This window comes from Oryzias melastigma, linkage group LG3, assembly GCF_002922805.2.
Source record: "Oryzias melastigma strain HK-1 linkage group LG3, ASM292280v2, whole genome shotgun sequence".
Lineage (NCBI taxonomy): Eukaryota > Metazoa > Chordata > Actinopteri > Beloniformes > Adrianichthyidae > Oryzias > Oryzias melastigma.
The window spans coordinates 24,639,419-24,664,657 of record NC_050514.1 but is presented as its reverse complement, the minus strand read 5'-3'; the positions used below and the strand labels follow the sequence as shown (position 1 = coordinate 24,664,657).

The following is a 25,239-nucleotide window of genomic DNA, read 5'->3' as shown; positions in this document are numbered from 1 at the left end:
CAACAATACACACAAGTGGTTATTCTGAAAAGTTAGAAAAAATATTTTTCCGCACAAATATTTTAAAGAAAACATTATTGTTGCATTAATGTGCATGAATGGTTTGCTGAGAGTGCTCGAAGGGGGTCTCCGCTTTGGTCAGTTTGTGTGTTGAATCTGTGGCAGTTTAAGGTTTAGGTCTATTATCAAAACTTTTTTTTTTTTTTTTTTTGCAAAGTACACAACACAGCCTACTTATGTTCCATAGGAAAGAAATGACAGTTGCCTCAGATATGCAATGTTACCCTGGATCTTCTGTCTGATGCGTTTTGTTCACATACAACTAAAAAATAAATTGGAGAAACTTTTAAAAGATTCTAGGAAATATATTTTCTTCCATGTGTTAACCTGATTTCTCATCAGAGATGTGATGTTGAATAAAGTATACTAGCTTAAGGTATTTACAAAATTGTTTTAAAAATCAAACGAAACTGGAAATCAGGTAAAGATCCGTCATTTGCTGTGGATGTAAATGAGCTCATTGTTGCTAAACTGATGGAAATCTCTCTTGCAGATAAACAGCCCGACCATCATTCATGTGGAGTTTAAATCATCAGACAAGCTTTCACACTTGCCATAAAAAGCCAACAATCCTATTAAAGATAATAAATCGTATGACATACCTTTTTATTTTTACATCTGCTTGATACTAAAAAACAAACATGTTATTGTGGGAAACTCTGCTAATAGCTTCAAACATCTCACCAAAAACAGATAATTAGTTCTCCAGAGTTGACAGGAGAACTTTTTGGGCAAAAAAGTTTCTTCTGTTGTTGTCTTAGAGTAATTTAAAATCGCATTAGTAAATGGAAAAATAGAGATACGACAAAATTGTCAAACAGTTCAATTTAGTTTATTTGTGTATTCAAATTAACTTCAGGCTGACTGAAGTGCAAAAAAAAGGGGAACATAGTATATTTAAAAAACTTTAAGTGACATCAAACATCCATCTCTAACTCTATGGTCACAATCCCAAAATGCCTCAGTAGGACGTCCTAAATTCAAGTTTTTCAGCAAATTCGGCCCCATATTCTATGGAGACCAGACAATTTTTCTGTAAAAGATGACATCGGTCAGTGGTCGCCCAGAAACATTTCGATGTTAGCCAGTGACAGGCAGGGATGACAGCATTACAAAATCAGTCGAAAGCGTGGCTGACGGACGGATCACCAGCCGCCCAGTAACCAGGGGATATATAAAAAGTTGACCATTCTGAACTCCTGACATCCGCCCGACTGCAGGCATCTACGTTCATGACCACGCCAACGATTTAAGATATAAATGGTGTGGCGGCATAAAATGCTGAAGATTCTGCGGATGGCTCACCATGTTACAGTAGCAGTTGTATATGTGGCCTAAATGAGTCCAACAATGAACAGCAGCAGCTCAGGGAGCAAACTACAGATGTTATCAAACTAAACTTAAAAACATTCGCTGGTCCCCAATTAAATAGTAAATACAGCTAGTATTGCCAATATTAGGTTTGTGGCCTCTGGGCTACTGTAGTAACGAGGTCAAGAGTAAGGCCGAGGGCATGTGTGTACATAAAAGCACATTCCACGGAAATGAAAATACAATAACTCAACCTCAAAGACTTCAGGCCGGCTGAGATTGGCCTAGTGGCCTTTTTATGTTTTAGATGGAACGGTTGGGTCCAGCACAGCTTCACAGCTTCACACACATGGCATCAGTTAAGCAGATCCATTACTCCCACAGCAGAACTTATATGCAAGCATGTTATAGGATCATAAAAGCGCCGTAGACTGTTCACTGGTCGGAGAACTTTCTGTTGTTCTACACAGATCAACACGTTTCCCTTTCCTTTCAGAACATAAAAAAATAAATTTATGTTATAATTCACACATATGTTCTCTCTGTAAACGGATTTCATTTTATATGCATGACTAATGAATCTGAGAGCCTCTTTGTTGACTGTGAATATGGCTTTTTTTTTTCTTTGTGGATGAGCGCTGAGCTTTGCAGTTGTTATAATCACTCCCAGAAGATACTCAACTCCCCCTCTTGTAATAAAAGCCTGTTACAGACTCATTCAGGGAAATGACCACTCTTTACCTCTCTGTACTACTCACTGGAAAGCTGCTTGTGCTGAAAGACAAATTATTGTAATCTAGTACACACAAAGAAGGCTGTTGTTAACTCCTGTGATGTTGCAGACATTGAGATGTCAAAAACTGGTGCAGGTTCATTTGTAGAGTGTAAAATCTGCAAAACAGAACATTGTTGAATTGAACTGTGCCATGTAAAGAAGGAGTGTTGAACTCAATCACACAGGGGGCCAAAATCCACAAGTCACCTTAGGTCACTGGCCGATCAAGATAAACATTTATTGAACACACTAGAAGTAAATTTTTAAAACTTAAAACACCTGACTTTTAACATAACTTTGAATAACCATAAATTTGAATTGCCTGCAATAATGATAATGTGAATGCTTTTTGCTGAAAGTAGTCGCTGAAGATGCTGAAGCTTTTTTCCTGAAAATGGTGACTGAATTTAATTTAATTGCTGAAGGGATTTGCTGGAAATGCAAAAGCTATATTTGTAAAATGTTAAATATGCTTAAAGACAGGAAATTTTGTAAAAAAAAAAAAAAAAATCTTTGAAAGGGTGCCTAAGTTGACCTCAATTTCTGAAAAATTTGTTGTAGAATTGCTTAAAAATCCCTAATACATGCCAATTTCAGAAAAGAAAAAAAAATAGTGTATTGCCTAAATGTGAGCTAAACTTCAAATTAGCCCCAAAAACCTTAGTGCATGCCAAATTCACCGAAAAAGCTAGCTCGTTGCTTAAATACTAGCTTATCTCCAAAATAGCCTATAATTCCTCAGTAAACTAAATTAGTCAAAAACATTAGCCCGTTGCTAAAATATTGGCGAAACTCCAAATTAGCTTAAAAAATCTCAGTAGATAATAAATTAGCTAAAAAAAAGCTAGCACATTCTTTAAATATAAGCTAAACTCCAAAATTGCCAAAAATTCCCCAGTAAACTAAATTAGTCAAAAATGTTAGCCTGTTGCTAAAATATAGGTGAAACTCCAAATTAGCATAAATACCTCAGTACATAATAAATTAGCCAATAAAAGCTAGTATATTCTATAAATGCTAGCTAAACTCCAAAAATTCCTACAATTCCTCAGCTAACTAAATTATTCAAAAAAGTCAGCTGACAAACTGACAAACCTTCAGTGAGCAGAAGATAAAGCTTGATCAGTTCTTCTATAGCGCCATGCAATGTGTCATGTGATGTCAAATCGTTTTTGAGACTGTATCGTGACATTGTGTTGGATGCTCTAGGGGTCTGCCACCTTCAACACTTACAGAGTCGGTTTCTCACCAAATACAACCCAGTAGGAGCCTCAAAGTCTTAAATCTCCCTTTAGAAAAATAAGACACTGATTTGCACTAATATTCAATTGTTGCTATTATAATAACTATGAATGAAATATTGATTTTTGGGATAAATTAAACATAAGGAAAAAATAGTTTATAACTGGTTATAACTTTTGAGGGAGGGTCACATGAAGTCCTTTCAAAATAAGACATAAGACAAAATAGGAATTCTGGTTGTGTTTACTGATTGAAACTTGATTTCAAAAAATGTGTCTGTTTCAGTCCGACTCAAAGCCAAACTGCTTGTTGGAGCACCACAGCTAGCCATGGTCAGGAGCCTCGCAGAGTGATTGACTACTTTCCTTTTTTTTTGTTTACTTTGCTACTTACTTTACAGCTACTTTTAATGACATTAAAACCATTTGTTCTTAACCAGAGAGCCACAGTGAGGGCTAAAACAGCCACATGTGGCTCTGGAGTTGCAGGTTGCAGACTGCTCTAGATCTTTGCAGACAAGAGTAAAATGTATCTGTCTTTTTTCCTCGAGTCACTTTTGAACTTAAGTTCTAATTTTCAATTTTTGTCAACCTTTACCAGTGTGGACCATTGTCACCAACCTTTTCCCTCTTGGTGTTCCTGAGTAAATGGAGCGTTTCTGATGTGACCCTTCTGTTTTGATTTTCATGTTAGTTTTATTGCTAGCTATGTTGACTCATGCAAGTGCATCTGGCACTTGACATGTCCATGTGGAGGCCCCATGCTGCTGGGAGGCCCAGCTTGCAGGAACGCTGCTTTGTGATTGGAGGAATCCTGACTGGGATGAATGAACACAGTGCACGGAGCAGGGGGGGTTAGGACACAGCACTTATCTGTCCCTCATATATTCTGTCTATTGTTCTTTTGACTGGGCTGAGAGCTGTCTCTCTAAATTCCATACTTTCTTTACTTCTTAGACTTGTGGCGTGACATGGTTACATATTTCAAGATGAATACTCACAAGTAATTCATCTGTGTTTTTGTTATACACTTCTGATGAGTTGCAAGCCTCAAGGACAAAAAAAAAAAAATCTTCAAAAAGTAATTCCATTAGAAAATTTCAGTTAAATCTCAAAATATTTGCAGGTATTTTTACATATTGATTCCACCAACAGAATTTTGTTTTTGCTGATAAGGCATTTTCTTTTGGCAATTAAAAAAAAAATCCACAAGTTTGAGTTTTTCAGCTATGAAGCCTTTTTCTTGCTCAAAATGCATCAACAAACTTTTGTTCTTCCTGTATTTTTGAATGTAGGATTATAGAATAAAAAAGTGTTCAAATGAGATTAATGTCCTCTCTCTGCACCAGTTTTAACTTCAAATAGAGGATTTTAAGCAGGTTGTGATGTGAAAGACATTATTTGATGCTCATTAATAACAACCTAAAACACACACCGAGATCAGTGCAGGTTTACAACCGGACAGTATAAATAAATGCACAGCCTGTATTAAGGGCTGAAATGTTGTAAAAATAAGTTTATTGATGGAGTAAACCCTTTGCCAGCAACCGGGAACATGACTAGAAATGACGCTTCTTTGGCAGTCTGCTGTGAGTATTTGGGATGTGGGAGGGGCTGAGTCACTGACTCCTAATATCACCAAAACATAAGAAAAAGTTGTTTGTTGTGTCACTAGTTGACCTTTCAAAAAATAATTGGTATAAAACTTGTCAACATTTCGTAGCCTAAATTTGTCCTTTTACATGAATGAAATGTATCTTAAAAATATATTTTTTTAAATGTATCCTTTAGTTTTATTGACTTACTGTGCATGTTGTTGGAAATGCCATTTAATAAAAAGTTGACGATTTGACCTTGATAAAAACAAACCAAAAAAAATTAATTATATGCTCACTGCTTTTAGAATAGTGTTTTTAAGACGTAAATTTAATTTAAAAAGCCAATTCAATGCTTTTCTAAGTCGTTCAGAGTAAACTATATCCCTATACGATCATATATTACCTTATATTATATTCTCCCATGAAAACAAGCAACATCCAAACTTTGCAAAGATGGATAAGCAAAACTTATATCTGCCTTTATTACTCCCGGCCATCGCTACAACTGCGGCTAGTGGCTGAGGTAGCTGAGCGGCAAGCTAGCAGCTGAGCAACGCTAGCTGAGCGTAGAAATGAGGTGTTTGTGTTAGCCTGTCAGCACAGACTCTTCCTGAAAGGGGCTGTTCTCACTTTGTGATGTCAAAGATCATAAGAACCCATTCGTTTCCATGGGTTTAGGAGGGGCTGGTGCGTTTTAGGAATGCTCAGATGTGCATTAATAAATCATAATACAACTTTGGAGTTGTTTATAGTGCGGAATTAACAGTATAATACACCTAATAGCTCAAAAGGTTGAGTTTTGCTTGGTTTAGGCCCGTACAAAGCTTTCAGTAGAAGCAGCAAACATTAAAGGAGACAGGATTTCTCCTAGAGAGAGAGAGCATTGCAGAAGTACAGATTTAAGAATAAACGTCACAAAATATTTGATTCAGTGCTTCAGCTTTCGGGCAGTGGATGTGGCGCCCATGACAGTGTGAGAGAAAAAACCCTGGAGTGTGGATGTGGGAGGAAACACAGCTGGAATGGTCACAGTTTAGGATTGCAGCTGTTCACATTGTGGAGTGACTCAGTCTTCAGCTTGGCACATTGCTTAATTAATCGTTTTTTTATGTATATATATGGATTTAAGGTAAAGGAAATATATTGTGAACTCAATTCTACAAAAAAATATTTCCAGAAGAGTGTTGAGATAAGGAAATACATGTGTAAATATTTTGACAGGAGCAGAGAATTGCCTGTCACTGAGGTTTTCTGTGTTTTTGCTGCTGCATCTCCACATCCACACTGAAACCTGAGAGTCTGTTCCTGCAGGGTTTATTTGTGGTTGCTTCTGTGCTCACATTATCACAACTCTGGCTTGAAAATATCGATTGATGAGATGGTTAAATCAATAATGAGTAGTTTTTGGTCCCAAATGTATGGTTCTTCTGTCTTTTTTTTAAATGATGTGATCTGGCTTGGGAGGAAAAAAGCAACATATCAAACAATATAAATATAAAGAGCCCTGGGTTAAGATACTGCAGGCTACAAAGATGACTTCCTAACATACTCCTTATAAAAAGTTGATATATATGATGCTGAGTCACTTTAGCAGCTACACTAAAAAAAACGCTAAATCTTCAAGAATGTCTCTCATCCGATGGTCTTCATTTACTTGAATTTAGACCCAAGCATTCCTCCAATCTATTCTCTTTTTGACACTAATTTGATAAATCTGATCTGATGGGGTTGCTGCATCTACACGAGTTGAAGGAAGTTAAAAGGTTTCTTGCATCTTTTCAGGCCTCCTTCCTCACACTCTGCAAAGAGAACATTTCTGCCTCATCTCCCAAAATCTAGATCCAGTCTATGATTACTTTTAGCGATAAAATCTCTGTATTCTGGGAATTGCATTCAGTTTCAGGGAATCGCTCAGCTGTTTTCATTTGTGTGAATGTATGGATGAGCTCATAGGCCCAAAAGACCTTCATACTTTATTCAGGATTTTTTTTATTTACAGTGCAAAATCTAATAGGTGACGTCAGAGATTCTCCATCCATTGTTGTAAATATCTATGATTGGAATCCAGCAAAGCTGTGGTAGTCTTTAAAAGAATAAGATAGTCTCAACTATTTGAAATTTAATCACATTCTAAACTTTAAATTTTAAAGTCTTAATGCTTAAAGGTTATCCATAAAATCAATCTGTTTAAGAAAAGGACAGTTATTTACTAATGTTGTTGGATTCATTCAGTTCAATAAATATTCTTTTCATTTTGGTGTTGATAGTTTTATTGTTTGCTAAGTTTATTTTAAAGTTCATAAACTGAACGAGCAGCTCAGTTGCCTTCGTTTTGCCGTTTAATTACATTTTATATCAGAATTATATCAGTATTTCCTTGTTGGGTGTTAGAAACGAACAATGTTGTAGTAAATGTGTCTTTCATTTCTTTCTTCTTTGAACCTTTTAGTTTGTGTGTTTATTGAACTGTAAGACATGGATGTTGGTCATGGAGCCCAGTAATCTTTTTTTATGACATCATTCTTACTTCTTTAAAAGTAGAGGGGCAAAATTACATTTTTTGCTAAACCACGCTTTGAGAGCAAAATAATATGAAATATAAAGTAAAATGATTAATTTCACAGAAAAAAACACATGAATAAAAACTACTCCCATAAAGTTGCCCTGCATACAAAACGACAACCCTAAAGCAGTATTTTCCTCCATTCACACATTCCTCTAAAACCCTGCTCTCTTAACACCAGCCCCTCCCAATCAAGGAAAACTTTCCCCACATTCATATGTATGAAGGTGCAGGAACAGCCCCTTCCAAGGAAGAAAAACCCCTCCAGGGAGGAACAGCCAAATGTAATATATTACTGAATATATGCGTGTAGTTTACTCTGAAAAGCTTAAGAATGGCATGATATTGGCCTTCTATTGATTAACCGTACAGTGGTAGAGCGGCCAACTTCTGATAAGTAGTCGCAGGTTCAGTTACTGCCATGTGTCAAAGTGCCCTCGGGCAAGACGCTGAACATTGCTCCTGGTGGTTCTAGGTTGGCTGGCACCAGGGTCCAACAGCAGAACTGCCATCTGTGTGTTAAAGTGTGGATGAGGCTCTGACTGTGAAGCACTTTGGGCTTTCTAAGAGGGAAGTAAAGCCCCATATAAGTATAAACCATAGACTATTTTACCATTCAATATCATGTTGTTATTAATCTAAAACATTTCATGTTTATTTACCGAACCGTACTGGACCAGACTGCTTAATGGAAACAAGGCTTTAGTTTACCTCGAGAGATGACTCATTAACCAGAACTTAACTTGACTTAATACATGTTTGTTTTGTTTGCTTGGTAAGTTAAGCTGAATATTTGTGCCCTGTTTAGGGATTTCTTGTTATAATCATTCAAAATCATTGTTTTAGCCAAAACAACAAACTTCCAATCAGGTCTGAGTGGAGTCATTTTTGTATCTCAATAAATGTAATACTCTTGTCATAAATGCACAGAAGTGAATGGGGTTGACTTTATGCTTCATAATTGACAGTTAGGCTTAGAGGTGGGAAAAAAAGGGCCTAAAACAGGGGTGTCAAACTCAATCACACAGGAGGCCAAAATCCAAAACAAACGACAGGATAAACATTTACTGAACACTCTGAAACTACATTTTCAAACTTTAAAACCATAACTTTTTAACATATTTATGAACTAGAAATATAGCATTAGTTGTGATAATGCTAGTGTGAATGCTGTAGGCTGAATTTGGCTGCTGAAGATACTGAAATTGATAGCTAAAAACACTGATGTTGATAGCCTGGTAAAATATTAGCTACATAAATGCCAAATTAGCCTATAAATAAATAAATAAATAAACTTAGGTTAGCCAAAACAGCTAATATGTAGCGGAAAAATGGCCAAACTTCAAAATAGCCTAAAAAACTGAAAAAAATCTTAAATTAGCCAAACCAGCTAATGCGCAAATATTAGCTAAACTCCAAAACAGCCTAAAAAATGCGAAATAAATGCCAAAATAGTCCAAAAAGCTAGTAGCATGCCATTTTTTAAAACTTTAAAATAATAACTTTTAAATATAAATATGAATAATAAAAAGGCAGGAATATTGTTTTAGAATAAATCAACTTAAGCCTTAAATATTTTACTCTTTGTAAAAATCTGTTATGTCAAAATTATACAAGTTAGAAATAAGTGCAAGATAACATCGGGCCAATAATATCAACAACATAAATGATCTGGAGGGCCGGATGTAATTACCCGGAGGGCCGGATCCGGCCCCCGGGCCTTAACTTTGACACATGGTCTGAAAGGAAGATTTTGACCTTATTTGGCTGTTGGATTACAAACACTTTACTTTGTGTCCTGGGAAAGAGTGTCACCTTTGACAAAAGAGACCTAATATGTTCCCTTTAAGAGAGTGTGGAAACTTGAGCTGAGGCCTGGAGTTCACTGAATGTTCAGTGCGATGACAGTGAGTCACTGTCGCTTCAATCACCTTCTCCTTTTTTCCTCTTTATGCTTTCTGTGACATTGGTGAATGTGTGATGTAAAAGAAATCTTGGCTCGTGATTCAAGTGTTAATGGTTTCAAAAGCAATAGCACTTAACGTCTTCGTTTGCCTCTATGACGTTGTTGCGCCTTGAAACAGAGATCAGATGTCTTACCTTTACATTTTACAAAAAAAAAAAAGAAAATTCCAGAGTTCCTATGTGTCGTGCAAAAAAAGTAAGAACTGCTGTCAGCCCCCAGGTTTTTTTTTTTCTCTTTTTTTTAAGCAGCTGTCCTCGCTCCACTTTGAGCTATGAACCTCTTGGCTCACTACCATTATAATCCATTCATTACTACTCAGACTGCTCATCCGCCACTGTGAGCAACCTTTACTTTTTCTGCAACTTGTTCAAGTATAAAATGGCCATTTTGCAGAAGCGCCCTGTTCCTCCGCTGTGTCCTCAAAAGACACACGCACTCGTGTGGGCTTGCAGGCCTCCCTATATGTGCGTTTGCACACACTGGTTGTGTGCAGCACATGTAGGACATGCCAAGGTGTCTGCTGCGGATTTGCATGAATATCGAGCGTTTCATTCCCCAATGAGGCATGAACCACTTTAAATGTGAAATATGCTGTCAGGACCTTCTTTCATGAAGGACTGCAGTTAATGAAATTATTTTTAGCTGCTTTTGTCAACTGCATTCATATTCCTGTTTTCCTGTCCTCTCATGTTATGATTAGTTTTGCTTTGCTCTCAGATGACAGCCTCGCACAAAAGAATCTTGATGCTTTCTCGTTTGTGCACGTACCTTCAGAACCAGTTTAAGGGGAGATGCAGCGTTCACTGAGTGGCAGCCGGTTGGAAAATGGCTGCTAATGTTTTAATGACTTCATTAAACCTAATTATCTAAACAGGAAAGGGGGAGTAAAGAGGTGTGCAGGTGATGCGTGTGCACGCGCTCTGTTTTTATTTTGCAGCGTGTGTCTCGCCCTGTATGTCGTTTTTAAAAGATGTCTCTTAATCTTTACGACTCTTCATTAGGAGGTGATAATTTGGGAGGTAGGGGTTCAGGCTTCATTAAATCAGAGCAAAAAATTTAATTTCCCATTAACTTAATTAGTTTAATGATAGATAAGGAGAGGCACGATATTTGTCATTGTGCGTAATTGAGAAAATAGCGTTTTAAACCTGATGTTTCTTTAACGAAATATGAATTTAATGTTTATCCCACATATGTGTTTTCATTTAAGGATGTGTTTACCACACAAAAAGCCACAATCAATTGATTGGTCCTCATCTAAGAGTATATAAAAAACAACATTACTTTTTCTTACAGTTCATCCTTTAAAAAAAAAGTGGATGGAATCTTTTAATCTATTTAAATCCCCTTTTTCAGCTTCAGTGCTCATCTCACGAGCTACCAACTGGAAAGTGTCACTCATTAGATGTCCTTAAGGATCCTGCCAGACTCTGGTTTTTACTTAGACATTCATATCAAGGCCACCACTTCCTTAAAATGATTCATTGGGGTTGGGTTTTTAAAAAAAATCAGATAAAATAAATTGATATTTGTTTTTCAGTTGTAAAATTGGCTTTCCTTTAATTAATTTTTTTCCTTGAAAAAAATGCTTTTATTTATTTATGAAATGTAAAATTCCTTCTTTTTATTATCAAAATTGTTGCTTTTTTGCTTTCTATCAGGAAACTGCAGCTTAATCAGAACTCTGTAGCTCGAATTCTCACAAGTACTAAAAAAGTTGACCGGATCAGTCTAGTTCTGAAGTCTTTACACTGTCTGCCCGTCCTCTGGCTTTATAGACCTTCTGGATCCAGTCTTCTGTCAGTTCCTTGAGTCAAAACCAAATGTCCCCCTAAAAAACTATGTAGTGCAGCACTAGAAAATGGCGAATATATAGTTAGTAGAGGTGAGATTCTGACATATAGAGAAGCTGCATTCAGCTTCTATGCTCCACATATCTGGAACAGACTTCCAGAAAGCTTTAGATCAGGTGAAACACTCAGGCTATGTCAGAATTCTTTCATTACTCACCATTTTGTAGTGCTGTGCCATATCTACAATTTCAAAACTGAAATTTCCCAACAGTCTTTGCAAAAAAAATAAATAAATAACTAGTGTGCATAGATAGTCACTAAATTAGCAAATATAGACCACAATGCATTGCATTTGAACAATTTTTGTGTAAGAAATGAGTTTTAAGTGTATTTTTTAAAATAAATCATCAACATTATCATAATCAGAACACAGTGGATTCACAAATAGACGCAGTAAGACGTTCATATTGATTCGACTTTTACTTTGGAAGATCGGTGATGTCATGTTCGTCGTTTAGGAAAAAAGACAAAAGTTGTAAGCATGGTTTCCGAATCACTTTTAAAATCCAGAGCACTAGATAGTCCTGCAGTATACAGTTTTTTTTTTTTTTTTGTAGTTAGGGATTATTGTGGGAATTCAGTCATAGCCTCATTTTATGTCAATTAAAGACCCAACTATTCTCAGGTGCATTTGATTAGTTTTTATTCTAAAGTTTACATCCCCTTTGTTACTTTAAATTCAGTTCTTTTTCTTTCTTTATTTTTTTGGATTTCTTTAAAATGCTTGTTTTAATTTATTTATGCAAATCACTTGTTTTTTTTTCTTTGTGCTTAAAATGTGCAATGCAAAAAAAAAAAAAACTTGCCTTAGGTCAAGTTTTAATTATCAATTTATTTTTTTACGTAAATTTGCAAAACACATAAATACTTAATTGAGCAGTCTTAAATTCTAAATTGAATTGTGTGGTCGTCATTATAAATTGAATTGGCATTTAGGTCAAACATTTCAATTAGTAGAATTATTACCTTTATCAGGTTTTTTTTCAACAAGTTCACAAGTCTCTTATTAACTCCAAAACAAAGTTTGAAAAAGCCTCTTATATATGAGACAAGGCACAATTATTTAAAAATACAACTTATAAATGCAGCTGCTTTCATTTGTGTTCTGCTTTGAGAAAGATAATATATAGTGGAAATTGAAGGCAGTTTGCATTGATTTGATGCTTTAGATCTGGGGTGGCCATTCAAACTTTTAAATTCGGCCCACCAAACTGGAATAAATTACATTAATAATCCTTTAAAATGTTTAATTTTCCCTGTAATTCTAGAGTCTCCTCATATATTGTGGACTACAAACACACTTATCTTTGTATAGGTGCAGAAAGTTACTCTACACAAACGTTTTCCTGGCGTTTAGGTGCGTTTTTCAAGTCGGACAGTCATTTTTCCGATTATTAAAACACTACATGAATGCAGCATTTCTCTAAGTTTGGATTTGTCCTTGAGGGACATCAACCTGTTGGTGTCATTGTCACTAAAATGAGAAGAAAAGCCACAATTTTCTAAAATAAAAACTCCAAAATGTTCTGTTTTGATACCAAAATGAAATCCATGTTGTTTCTTTAATGAGGTAAAAACACTCCACTGATCTGCTTTTGGTCCGGCCCTTCTGTCAAATTTTAGAACCCCTTTTGGCCCATGTCTCAAAGGTTTGCCCACCCCTGCTTTAGACATAATGTGGAAAAGTGCTGTTACTCTTACTTGTTTTTTTCAGTGATATTTGTTCTTTCCAGCTATTTCATTGAATGTTATGTTGCCACTTTAATTATATATATATTTTAACAAGGCTTACACTTTTTTTCAAGAATGAAAAACAAACATTTAGTTAAAAATAGATACCAGGAAGAAGGTAAATTGTCAACCCATTTTCCATTTGTGTTTGCAGAAAGCCCGGAAAGGAAATCTTTGGTAATTTTGACGTCCATTATTAATGCACTGACAAAATGATCAATTTTAGAACTTAATGTTTATTAGTAGTTCCACTATATATCATCCATGTGTGGATTTTTAGAAAGGTCTTCTTTGCCTTTAGCCTTTTTCAGTACGTAGCAGCTCACCATCAACCTCTCCCGCTTGGACGCTGCTGTCTCGCCATCTTTAATGTCCTGCTGCTGACACACAAATCCCTCCGTGTAGCTGAACCAATCTCATTTGTGGAGCTCCTCCTTCGAGCATGGTCTGCTCCGTGTCCCCAGAACACCCCACTCTGGAATGCACCACCAGTGCTACCAGCAGCACTGACTCCATTAATGTCCTGCTGTGACAAGACCAACTTCACTGAAATCCATGAAAATGACGAAAAGTTGAACTGAATAGAAATAATCTGCAGTCAGATTGAAACAAATCACTGAATTTAGTGTTTAACAACGGAAATGCTCGTTTTCCTCTGAACTTATTGCAAATATTTGTCAAAGCTGAAAGCAAACGGAAAGTAAAGTTCTGCGTTTCTTCCTTTTTGTTCACAGAGAAGCCTGTTTCAGTGGAGCTCAGCTGCGGCGCCGGGCCCAGCCATGTAGTGTTGGAGCCAGGTTTGCGCCTCTTGCTGGAATGCAACCTGGGGGCGACTGATACACCTTTCAACATCTCCTGGTTCAAGGATGGCCAGCTGCTGCCTCTTCCGGGAACTGACTACTCGCAGTACATGCTCAACCAGTCCCTCCTGCTGAAGCCCACGTCCGCAGATGGCCAGCCCCCCCAGGATGTAGAGGGGAGCTACAGCTGTGTGAGCGCCAGCGCACGTGGAGCCCTGACCAGCCGCAGCGTAAATGTGCTCCTAGCAAGTAGGTGTTGTGCTAATTTCAGACCAGACTGTCTCCTTTTAAGGCTCCGGTCATGGCGTTGGTGACTGTGTGTGAGGTTCAGGATTGTCTATTGATCACATTTGATTGAAGCTTAGACAACAATTGTAGCAGATTATAGTTTTATTGCATAAAACATTGCATTAAGCATTCAGTCAGTAATTCCAAAAATAAAACATCTTTTCCTGTGAGCCTTCGACAATGAAAATGTCTCCAAACCCTAATGCTAGGTTCACACTGGAGGCGGAAGCATCGCGTCTGACTTGTTTGTTTGTGTGTGATTGTATGTTTATTTTCATCTCTACAGTCTGTTTAGATACAAAAATATGATCACATTTGTCAATTGCTATTTTATTGTGAAAAATTGGTTATATTTTGAAAATCAACCAGATTTCCTCATGTTTCTCAATGTAACTTCGTGCCAGAATTGACGCGTATCGCTCCCGGCTCTCGCACAAAATAGAGCAGACGCCGAAACAATCCGCTGCACGGCACGAACCTTCAGCGGAGGACCACGGCGCTCCGAATCTGGTGTGAACTACACTCATAACAAGGGCGCCAAATTCCACATCCAGTGTGAACCAGGCATAAGAGTTAAAATAATGTATAGATTACTTTCCCTAAATTGCTTAGATCTTCTCCCCTTTAAAGTTGTAGATCTAAGAGTCATGCAGTAACATTTTTGGATGATAAACAACCAGGATCTATAATCAATGAAAAACCGCAAGTCAAAAGCAAAATTTAGCATAATAAAAAAAAAAAAAAAATCAAAATCTAATACAAGAAAGGCTCATTTCTTATCTATATAGATGTGTTTTTTCCTGATTATTTTAGTTTAAAAAGCATCAAAAATGGGTTTTAAAAAACAACATCAGATATAATAACTTTATTTGTAATATTCTTGGATTTAAGTATCATATTTTCTATAAAAAGATGAGCAGAAGGATAAGTTGTACCATTTTTTTCTGCACTTTTTATTAGCAGCTGTTGGAGTTGTTGAAATGTTTCAGTCTCTCTTTTTGTACTCTGTGATCTTTGTGAAGATTTTTTTGTGTGATCTCAAAAAGCCTCTTGGCTTCAATTGATAAAATAAAAAATGCTGATACCAAAATGTTACTGAAGAGTTTGGCTAAAATTAGAATATTAGCAATAGAACTAGCCTGACCTACCTATTTCTTCCTAAATAAGACTTTTTTTTTCCTTAAGCTAAAGTTATATTGTCTAAGTGAGTGATCACAGGCCTATTTTAGAAAAATGAGCTGTGTGAGAAGATGAGAAAGTTGTTGGCTATGCAAGCAGGTGATGGGAAGCGAGACAAACCCTATCAAGTAACCTCTTATTATTTTTAATATTGAATGCATAATTCAAAATCATTTTGTCGATGAAGGTTCTCATTTATCCAGCTGACGTTTTCTTGAAGTTAAAGCTTCCGGACTTATGGTCTTCTTTCTTTCAAACACACCACTTATCCAAGGATCTTCACTAATGAAGCCGTTATTTTGATGAGTGCTAAAATGTCAAATCAAATTATTATTATTATTTTTTTTAATGACATTCAAAAACAGTTTTATTTGGTTATTAAAAACTTTCACTTAGCTAATGATATGAATTGAACCCATGTAAAAAGTTTGCTAAAATAACTCATATTTAAAAAATAATTTGTTTTTTAGTGTTCCAAAGGTAATATATGATATGGATATTGTTTACTTTGAAAGAAAATCATGGTATGGCCCCTTTAAAACTACCGGAAAACGATTTTTCACTTGAAATTCACCAAGAAATGACTTCAAGTCCCACTCTGATCACCTTGTGATCCATTATAAAAGTGTTTTCTTTAATTAGGATTATGTAGTTTTTAGCCAAAATCAAATAAACTGTCGTTTTCGAGAACATAGCTTTTGCATAGCAGCAGTAGCTCATCAGAAATTTGCCTCTGAGTTTAGAGCAGAACTGTTGGAGTAAGTCTGCCTCCATTTCCCATGATCCATCTGTTGAAACACTCTCCTTTTGGCTCACAGCCCATAACAACCCAAACCTAACATTACCGCTGTTAAAATAATAGTGAACAATGCTGGAGCTAACAAGACGTAAAGTATTGAAGCAAATACCAATGAAGACGTTCATGGATCTAATTGTCTGCAAGCAAATCCATCAGAATTGAGCAGCCGGCCATTTTAAGTTCTATATCTCACCTCAAAGTTTTTTCCAACGGCATAGTTTAGTCTGTTTCATGACGATTTGAATAAAGAAATACTCAGGGATGCAAATTTAAGCTTAAATTTCTTCATATATATCCTCCACTATCAGAAAAATGCCACATGAACATGTTAAAAACACCAATTTGTTTTCAACGTAAAAATTAATTTCATTTTGAGTTATTAATCCCCTATTCCACATTTTCCAAAATAATAACGATAATGGTCTTATTGCAGGACTGCACTCTCACTTTTTACCTAGAAAAGAGGCAACTGTGTTTATTATGTTCTTCAGCAAATTATGTCTGTCATGGCAAAGAGGTGACAACATTTTAAAAGAGCAATTTAAACACTATTTTTAAAAACACTTTTTTATCTCTTTATAAAGTCATCATCTTTGTGAAAGTTGGTGACAACAGTATCCTGTGTCAATAGCCCTTCTTTTGTTAGCTGTCACATGCCTGTTTATGGGGACTTTTTGTTCCGGGACAATAGGAACCTACAGGGGATAGACAGAGGCGGTCGGATGATTTCGGGCGACTGTTGTGATTTTTGAAAGGAAAAGATTCCGACGTTTTGCGTCTATGTTTGTTGACTTTGATCAGAGGCTGAAATGTTCTGAGATGGATGTGAGAGGAGAGTCAATTTCCTTTGAGACTTCAGGGAGAAAAACATCAGAAGCATCACCTGCTCCTGTTTCACAGCCACATATAGCGGGATGTAAGGTATAAAGCAAAGAGATCTTTTTAAATTAAAAGTTCTTCAACTAACCAATCTTTTCCAGAAAGATGACGGAGGCAGTAAAGATCTTGCTGAACTTTTCAGCTTTATAAGGAGGGTGAAAATCAGCCGTTAAGCTGGTTCAGATTAACCTTTGTCATTACTAGATAGCCGAGGGGAATGTTAGAATGTCAATAAAACAAGTGAATCAAGCATCTTACACAACGCTGACATGTTCAGGGAAAGGCTTTGCAGAACGGCTGTAAATTGTTTCCTTTTGTCAGCGTTGAAGGGCATCTCTGCATGTGTGTCAGAACTAATGGAGCTGCACGTGTTCACCAATAGCCATTAGGAGTATCTGTTGAGGGTTGGGGGGCATGCTTGATGAGCTTTCACAATGTTACTCGGTTTTTAGAGCTGGGTAGCAAAGAGGTCACTGGTGGAATTATCTGCTTGCACAAGGGGAGGGGAAAAACTCTGCAATCTGATAGCTGTGGGGCCAAAGAGTGGGGCGCAGACAGAGGGACACACAAAGCAAGGAAAGAGCTGGGGTAAAGTCAAGGCCAGGAGGGGAAGGGGACGAAAGAAAGACAATATTAAGACTTTTTTTTTGTCAAAAATGATATTAATCGGGATAATAATGCAGGAATAAAAGATTTTCTTGCATTAAAAAAAAAAAAGTCTGTTGCTAGGAAACAGCTGGATGTGCTCGTCTGTCATGGCATGTCACCCTTTAGCTCTCCCTGGTTTCCCACAGCTGTGCCAAACTTTTCATCACGTTAGAGGGAGATCTGCAAGTTTCTGCCCTCACAAGCCTGGGAAAACGCCAGCCGGCCGCCATTGTCCCATCCCGTGTCCGCCGTGCCCTCCCGACACTGGCTACTGCACACCCGCTCGTTTCAGCTGTCATTCACCCCCCTCACACTCGCAGACACACTGTGATCCCGTAATGCAAACATAAGAGTGTTCTCCACGTGGGCATCAAGGCGCCAAACTGAGCAGCTCAGCAAAGCCGGCCGCCCGGCAGAGGCGCACGTGTGGCTGCTCAGAGGTTCGGGGTATCCCTCGAGTGGAGAGGCTAATCATTAACGCCTCTGTTTCTACAATGAATCAAATGCTTCCTGCTGCAAATTTCACACATATTTCCCAGACTGTGTTTTCTCAGAAACTTTTTCCCCCTCAGTGCAGCAAGAAAAAAACAAAAAAACAGATGGGCAGTTTGTTGTCGTCATAAACAGCGTGAGTGAAACAAGCTCTTTTAAAGCCATCTTTGAAGGAGGATATCATTGTTGGATAAAGAAACGTTAGAAGCCTCATTAGTTTAATGTCCAGAACAAAATAGAATGGAAATGTTTCCAGCCTCACCGTCTCAGTAGTTCCACTTAACTAAAGACTAATGCTCGATTTTCTATCTGCCGTACCATATGTCTCAAACGATTGCAGTATGATCATTTAAATGTTATTAAGTAGATTCGATTCTTTTACTCGGAGTGAAAACTTTTAATGAAAATCACTTTTATTGTAACTCACTTTTGCTTCATCAGCAGTCCGTAACACTGTATGGCAACAGTTAAATGAAGATATTACGTATTAAAAAGTAGAAAATTGAAGTCAAATATTCCCTCCTCCAGTTCTGCAGTTGAATGCTGACAACAAGTTTAGCAAAGTAACTTTCATAACTTCATCTTATTCTGATTTGTGACTATTGTGTTGCGTCTCAGTCAGGCCCTGCAGGCAAAATGGCTGGTCACTCAGCCCGCTTTGTTCTCTATACCAACAGCCTGTTGGGGTCAGAGGTCAGAGGCCCCTGGACTCTGCTCCCTGGTGCCTTCTGGTGCTCAAAAATACACACAGAAAGAATGTGTCCTTTAAAAAACTTGGGCAGACTCCCAGAACTGATCTGCAGTGAAGAGTGAACATGTGGATGAAAGTTATAAATGTGGGCTAGCTGATGGTACATTTAAGCAATTTATAGAAAATTAATGTAATCTTCACCTCCAATGTGAGATATCGAATAATAAAAAATATACATTTGATTTTACTTTATGATTATGTTTTTTTTTTCTGAAAAAGCAAAAAAACAGTTTGCTTCTTCTAATAAAAAAATACAAAAGTAACTTACTTTTGTTCTGTGCATTAAGTTTTTTTTCTCAATTATTTGATTTTTTCAAACTTTACGACACCAACCAAAACATCATTAAAAAAAAATAAATAAATAAAAATAAAATATTTAGGTAGATTTTAATCAAATCATAAAGTGGTGAATCCAAACAGAATTGTTTCCAAAATTTGGTCTTTTCCCCTACAAAAGTGAAAAAAACAAAACAAAAGGAAAATAAAATTTTTAGATGCTATTAAAAGAAAACAACAACAAATCAGGCCTTGTGTGTGATTTTTTTTTTCTTTTTTTTGTGCTCTTTTAATAAGCAGTGAATAAATTATACATTTGTCTTTATACATTTTATCTGCTTTAATTAGAAGAACACCCAACTGATCTCAGTCACCTCTTGACCTTCAGGTCTGTCCAGATTCCACAAGGAACCAGCCCCCCAAACTGTCCCCGCCAGCGGATCTGCTCGGTTTGAGTGTCATATAGAGGGGATTCCAACACCCGTCATAACATGGGAGAAGGACAAAGTCGCCATCACTGATGTGAAAAGGTAACGCCATCATGGGATCTCTCACGGTCTAAAGTCCTGAGGTGATTGGTGAAGATGTTCTCAGATGAGTGAAATATCTAGCAAAATGTATTTCTTCTTAGGAAGTAATAATATCACCAAAGAGATTAAAATCATATTTTTCGTCCAAGATACTGTGGCAGAAGTTTGAACAAATATCCATCATAATAAATACAAAATTTGAACAGTGGGAACTATTGAGGAACAATTCTCAACAAATCTGCTTACAACACTTCATTTGGCACTAAAGAAAGAACATTTGTGTTCTCTGTTGTCTGTAAATATCTGGTATAAACCACCAAAAAGGCAGAATTCGTTTAATAAATCATCAATCTAGAAAATCGTTTCTGAGGAAACTGATTCTTCATTTATCTTCCTGTTCTAGATTTAATTAAAATAGTTCAGAAAAATACAATTATCTGCACATTTTGAAGGCATAACTATTGAAAGGAATCAGATGAAAAGATGTTGAGAATTCAGAAAAGGCTGCAAAAACAATAAAATAATGACCTCGAACTTTTGGTTTGGGTTTAACTATTATTGTGAAGTAATAGATTTTTTTGCGTGACTTTATTAAACTTTTTGTTTTCAAAAGTCACTATTATTCATGGTGCAGCAGAAGATGTTTATACAAATGCTGTTTTTTTTTTTTTATAAATTTGTTTTCCAAAAGTCTGCTTGCAATAAGTTTATTTCAATTTATATAAAGAGAAAAATGAATCATAAATCACTTCGAACTGAGTACACTGTCTTTGTCTGACTTTATTAGTCATAAAATTCAACCCCTGTACATGTTTTATTTGTCATCTTGAAAGGTTTCATCAATTAAGTCATATTCTTCTGTCTTTTCCTTCTGTGGTCTTAACTTCTTTTTTACCCTAGTGAGCCAAATTCCCACACTTCATTTTTATGTAGAATGTTTGCTAGTATTTGTACAAATATGATTCTCTGGGGAAAAAATGTCTGAAAAATCAAAATTTTTTTGTTGTTGTATTCTATTCTTATCAAGATTGAATACAATCAAACAAACTTTAAATTAAAGTTTATTTGTTTTAATGCAAAGTTTAGACCTGGGCTGAATAAAATTGATTAATCGATTTGAATCGATTTAAGCTTAATAGATCAATAATTGATTAATAAAAATATAAATCAATTTAGCACATAAAGCTACGTTCAATGGGGTTTCCCATACGAAGGCTAATTCTAACGCTCGGTTGATCTAAACATACGTTGCTGACTAAATGAACATCTCTATGTACTCACAGGCACGAATTTAACAAAATCTTAAGGAAATATTTTTTAAAGTAACTATTTGTGGTCTAAAGCAGTTTTTTACTCATACTATCTTCTTCTCCTGGAATAAGGTGTAATTCTATAGCACGATTGCCCCCTAGTGGCCAAATTGAAACGTCCTCCAGGAGAAGCAGAACAATGTTTACAATGTTAACAATCTGAACATTTTTGTTAGAACTTCTCCTTTTGAGAATCCCTGTAACACTGTATGATATTAACAATCTCATTATTTCACTAGTATATTTTATAGTATGTGAACTGTATCAGATTAATATAAATATATTCAAAACAAACAATAGATTATTAATGTATTACTAAACAAATGTGTCTAAATGTGTAAACTGGAAATTGAATTAAATTTAGAGGATCAAAAGAATTAAAAAAAAATCTGAAAAGAATCATATTCTGTGACACAATGATGTCAAAATAAAAAATACACCATCGTATCTGTCAATGTAAGTGTCAATTGAAACCGTTAATTGTTTGACCATGAAAAATGCTGACGCTCTATTCCTCGGCGTAACTCTGACTGGATGCCCAGGATGCACCTCAGGCTTTGGGTTGCTCACTGGGGGCTTATGTTCTGCATGTGGCCCCCTTCCACCTCTCCTATTTCAACAATCCTCACCGGGGTGTGGGTGGAGGGATGGTCACTGCACCTCACAGGACGTCAAAACACTGCTCTGCAGAGATAAATTAGCTCCCTTGGGCGTCACCGCGGCCCGGCTCCACACAGGGATCTGCTGTCTCAGGCATGGGGAACATTTTTTTTTAAACCCCCACCCGGAGACACTGGTGTGCACAGATCAGCTTGCAGGCTGTATAAAGTGTACTGTTGTGGCGTATTGGATCACGCCGGCTCAAGTGGAGGTGGTCCAGGTCGTTTGATGTGGAGAGATTAGTAATTGTCAGCTAAATGAGTGAAATGACACCCGTGCAGGTGTTGGGAAGACTGTTGTGCACCTGTGGGGTGCAGAAACTAACCAACTTGGGTCTAAGCCTTCAACTTAAATGTTATACAGTAACTCCTGCAGAAAAAAAAAAGTCAGAACTTAAACCTTATTTAATCTCCTGTGTTTCTAAAGTGTGGAGTCAGCAGTTTTTAATCAATGTTGTTTATGCCTCAAACTATATTTCATTAGTTTCCCTCCTTGTTCAGATTGTTTTTATTCAGTCAGAAAGGAGTTAAATAATTGTCCTCAATTATTGATGATGCAAAATGTCAACTCCACTCAGGGACGCAGCTAAACAATTGCAGTTTGCTACTTTTAGGATATACAAGTGGATATTTTTTATTCACTTGATGTGAGCACGCCTCACAAGGCCGAGGCCTTTAGTGCTTTGTGAAGGAGTTTATCCAAAGCACAAACATATATTTTTGTATTTTAACTCTTTGTTTCCCTCCACATTGCTTAAAACTGAAGTTTTAAAGCAACATTTTTATGATAATACCTGTTGGGAAAGCAAGACTGCTATTTCCATAATCTTTTTCTTCTCCTGTATCGATTTGCTGAAGCACTCTTGAGTTTGTCTCTTTGTCTCTGGGCTTTTGTTAAATTACCAGGAATGGGATCGTCTGCTTATCGAGTGAAGCTGCTCCTTTATTGAGGTAAACGCTCCAACAGGACTCTGCCAGAAAACGTGCAAATGGCATGAAAAACTATCGGAACTCTTCACAGGTCTTCACAGGTCCAGGTAGCAGCACTTAGCAGCCCAAAAAATAAAAAATAAAATAAAAAACATTTATGTTCCACTATAATTCAATGAAATAGCAAATATATTATTCCACAAATATATGAGAACCCAGTGTGTTTTTTTAAATACAATATATTTCATTGATTCCAAACCATTATGGCCTTTCCTCCTTCACAAAACGAGTAAAAAAACAGATGTTTTAAACATTGCAGTTCCTTATGGAGGCCCTAAGTGCAAATCACACCATGAATATGAAACATTGCAAAGAACAAAAGTACTTTCCCCCATTTTTTTAAAAAAATTTGATTTCTGGGAATTCCATTTGTTTTCTGAAAGATGTTTTTTTTTTTTTACCCAAAAAGATTTCTACAGTTCAGACTAATTAATCTCCTTTTATTCCCAAACCAAAAATTTTCTCTGCCATTTGTAGAAACTCAAGTCCATATACTGTATTTTGCAAATTAGTTAGTGCACACAACAAAAAACACCAACCTTCAAAGTTCTTGTATTTAAGTTTGAAAAGTTTTCATGAAAAATAATTTCTGAACCAATTTATTTCATACATCTAAACTGCAAAATAGAGTCATTACATGACATGACAAATGTCACATTCTGTTCTTTACAAAAAGGATCAAAAACATTGTCGTGTTTCCTTTGTGTCTGTTTTTTCACTCTTTGTGTGTCTTGTAAAATTGCAATCATGTTTTCTTCAGAAGTTTAATCCTCACATTTCTTTAGAGGTAGTTAAGTCATTGTGTTGCTTAAAAGGCAGTTGTTTCATTTTGCACTTCTTTTGTATTTAAACCAACGCATAACCATCGACATATCATCACTGCTCCTGGAAATTGTATGAGACTTAAAAAAAGAAAAAAGATTTTAAGGGCAGAACAATTTCCTTTTCAATGGCAGAAAAATACCACGAGTATTTGACTCTGTTGTATTTTCAAACATGGCGAATTTGAGTGGAGTGGATAAAGAATTTTTATCAGAAAAGCCATTTCAAAGAATCATTATTCCAATGTGCTCAAGAGGCACCTTAAAGTCTAACTTCAAGTCAGAAATCCAGTCTGTTGATAAAGAAAGAAACAACTTTCAAGTGTATAATCCTCCGGCTACATTATTAGAAGCTTTGCTTCACAGATACTCTCCCTTTCTGAAATACCTTGGTGACATTTCGCCGGAGTCCTGCTGGCTTTGGAATTTGTTTCCAGCTCTATTGTGGAGAGCAAAATGTTAATGGCTGCTGCAGCCTGGTGTGAACTGCAAACAGATTCTTTGAGTGGAGGGTACGCCAGAGGCACTATCAAGCAAAGCATCCCAGTCAGTGGCTAATTTTTACCTTTTATTTTTTTTTGGTCTCAATAAAATGTCTCAGTTATGTGCATAAAAAGTAATGCTTCATAATTGTTTTTTGCAAGCATGCTCTATATGCAGTCCCTATGTGAGAGTGGAGACTGTAAAGATGAGCATGTTTGAACGGCTTCTTGGAGAGAAGAACGAGTTTTTAAGGAAATTTAGTCATAGAGACATTTTTAACGACTCATTACATTTTATTAAGTACAATTGTATATGTAAAGTTGGTTGGCTTCACCTGTGTTTAATACAGATGTTTTTGATTTATGTGTTTTAATATAATAAGAACTAGAATGGGTTTTATTGTGTACACATATTGACCATGACAGGCATGTCCCATGGTTAATGTGCTAAATCAGGGGTGTCAAACTCAGTCGCACAGGGGACCAAAATCCAAAACACACCTTACAGGATAAACATTTATTGAACACTCTAAAACTACATTTTTAAAACTTTTTAACATAACTATGAATTAAAAAAAGGCAGGACTATTATTCCAGGATAAACCAACTTAAACCTTAAACAATTTTCAGTATTTAACTCTCCATAAAAATATATTTAGTCAAAATTATACAAATTAGAAATAAGCGCAGGATAACATCAGGCCATAAATAACAACTAAATAAAATGATCTGGAGGGCCGGATACGGCCCCCGGGCCTTGACTTTGACACGTGTGCTAAAATTAAACACTTTTTGGATTTTGCATACTTTTACCTATGATAAGTTGCATTTATAGCTAAAATTTAATGCAGAAAAAATATTCAGCTGTATGCTAGCTGTTTTGTTTTGGCTAATTTAGGAATTTTTTTTCAATTTGTTATGCTATTTTGGAGTTTAGCTAATATTTTTGCTTTATGTTAGCTGTTTTGGCTAATTTAGTATTTTTTTCAATTATTTATGCTATTTTTAGTCGAGCTAATATTTCAACTACATGCGAGCTATTTTGAGCAGTTTAGGCATTTGTTTCAGTTTTTTATGCTATTTTGGAGTGACGCTAATATTTCAGCTACATGCTAGTTGTTTTGGCTAAATTAGACATTCTACCAGTTTGTTAGGCTAATTTGGGATTTAGCTAATATTTTAGCTTACTATCAGCGTCAGGATTTTCAGCTATCAACTTTTCAACTATTAGCTTCAG

General features: G+C 36.3%; 1 protein-coding gene across 2 annotated transcripts in view; it reads left to right on the top strand.

Moving 5' to 3' along the window:
- Positions 1 to 25,239, top strand: part of igdcc4 (immunoglobulin superfamily, DCC subclass, member 4) — a 58,489-nt gene that overhangs the window by 7,131 nt on the left and 26,119 nt on the right. For both annotated transcript variants that reach the window (XM_024295625.2, XM_024295623.2), the window contains exons 2-3: positions 13,833 to 14,147; positions 19,599 to 19,740. In XM_024295625.2, coding sequence (XP_024151393.1) covers positions 13,833 to 14,147; positions 19,599 to 19,740 — 457 coding nt within the window. The remainder of the gene's footprint in view (positions 1 to 13,832; positions 14,148 to 19,598; positions 19,741 to 25,239) is intronic.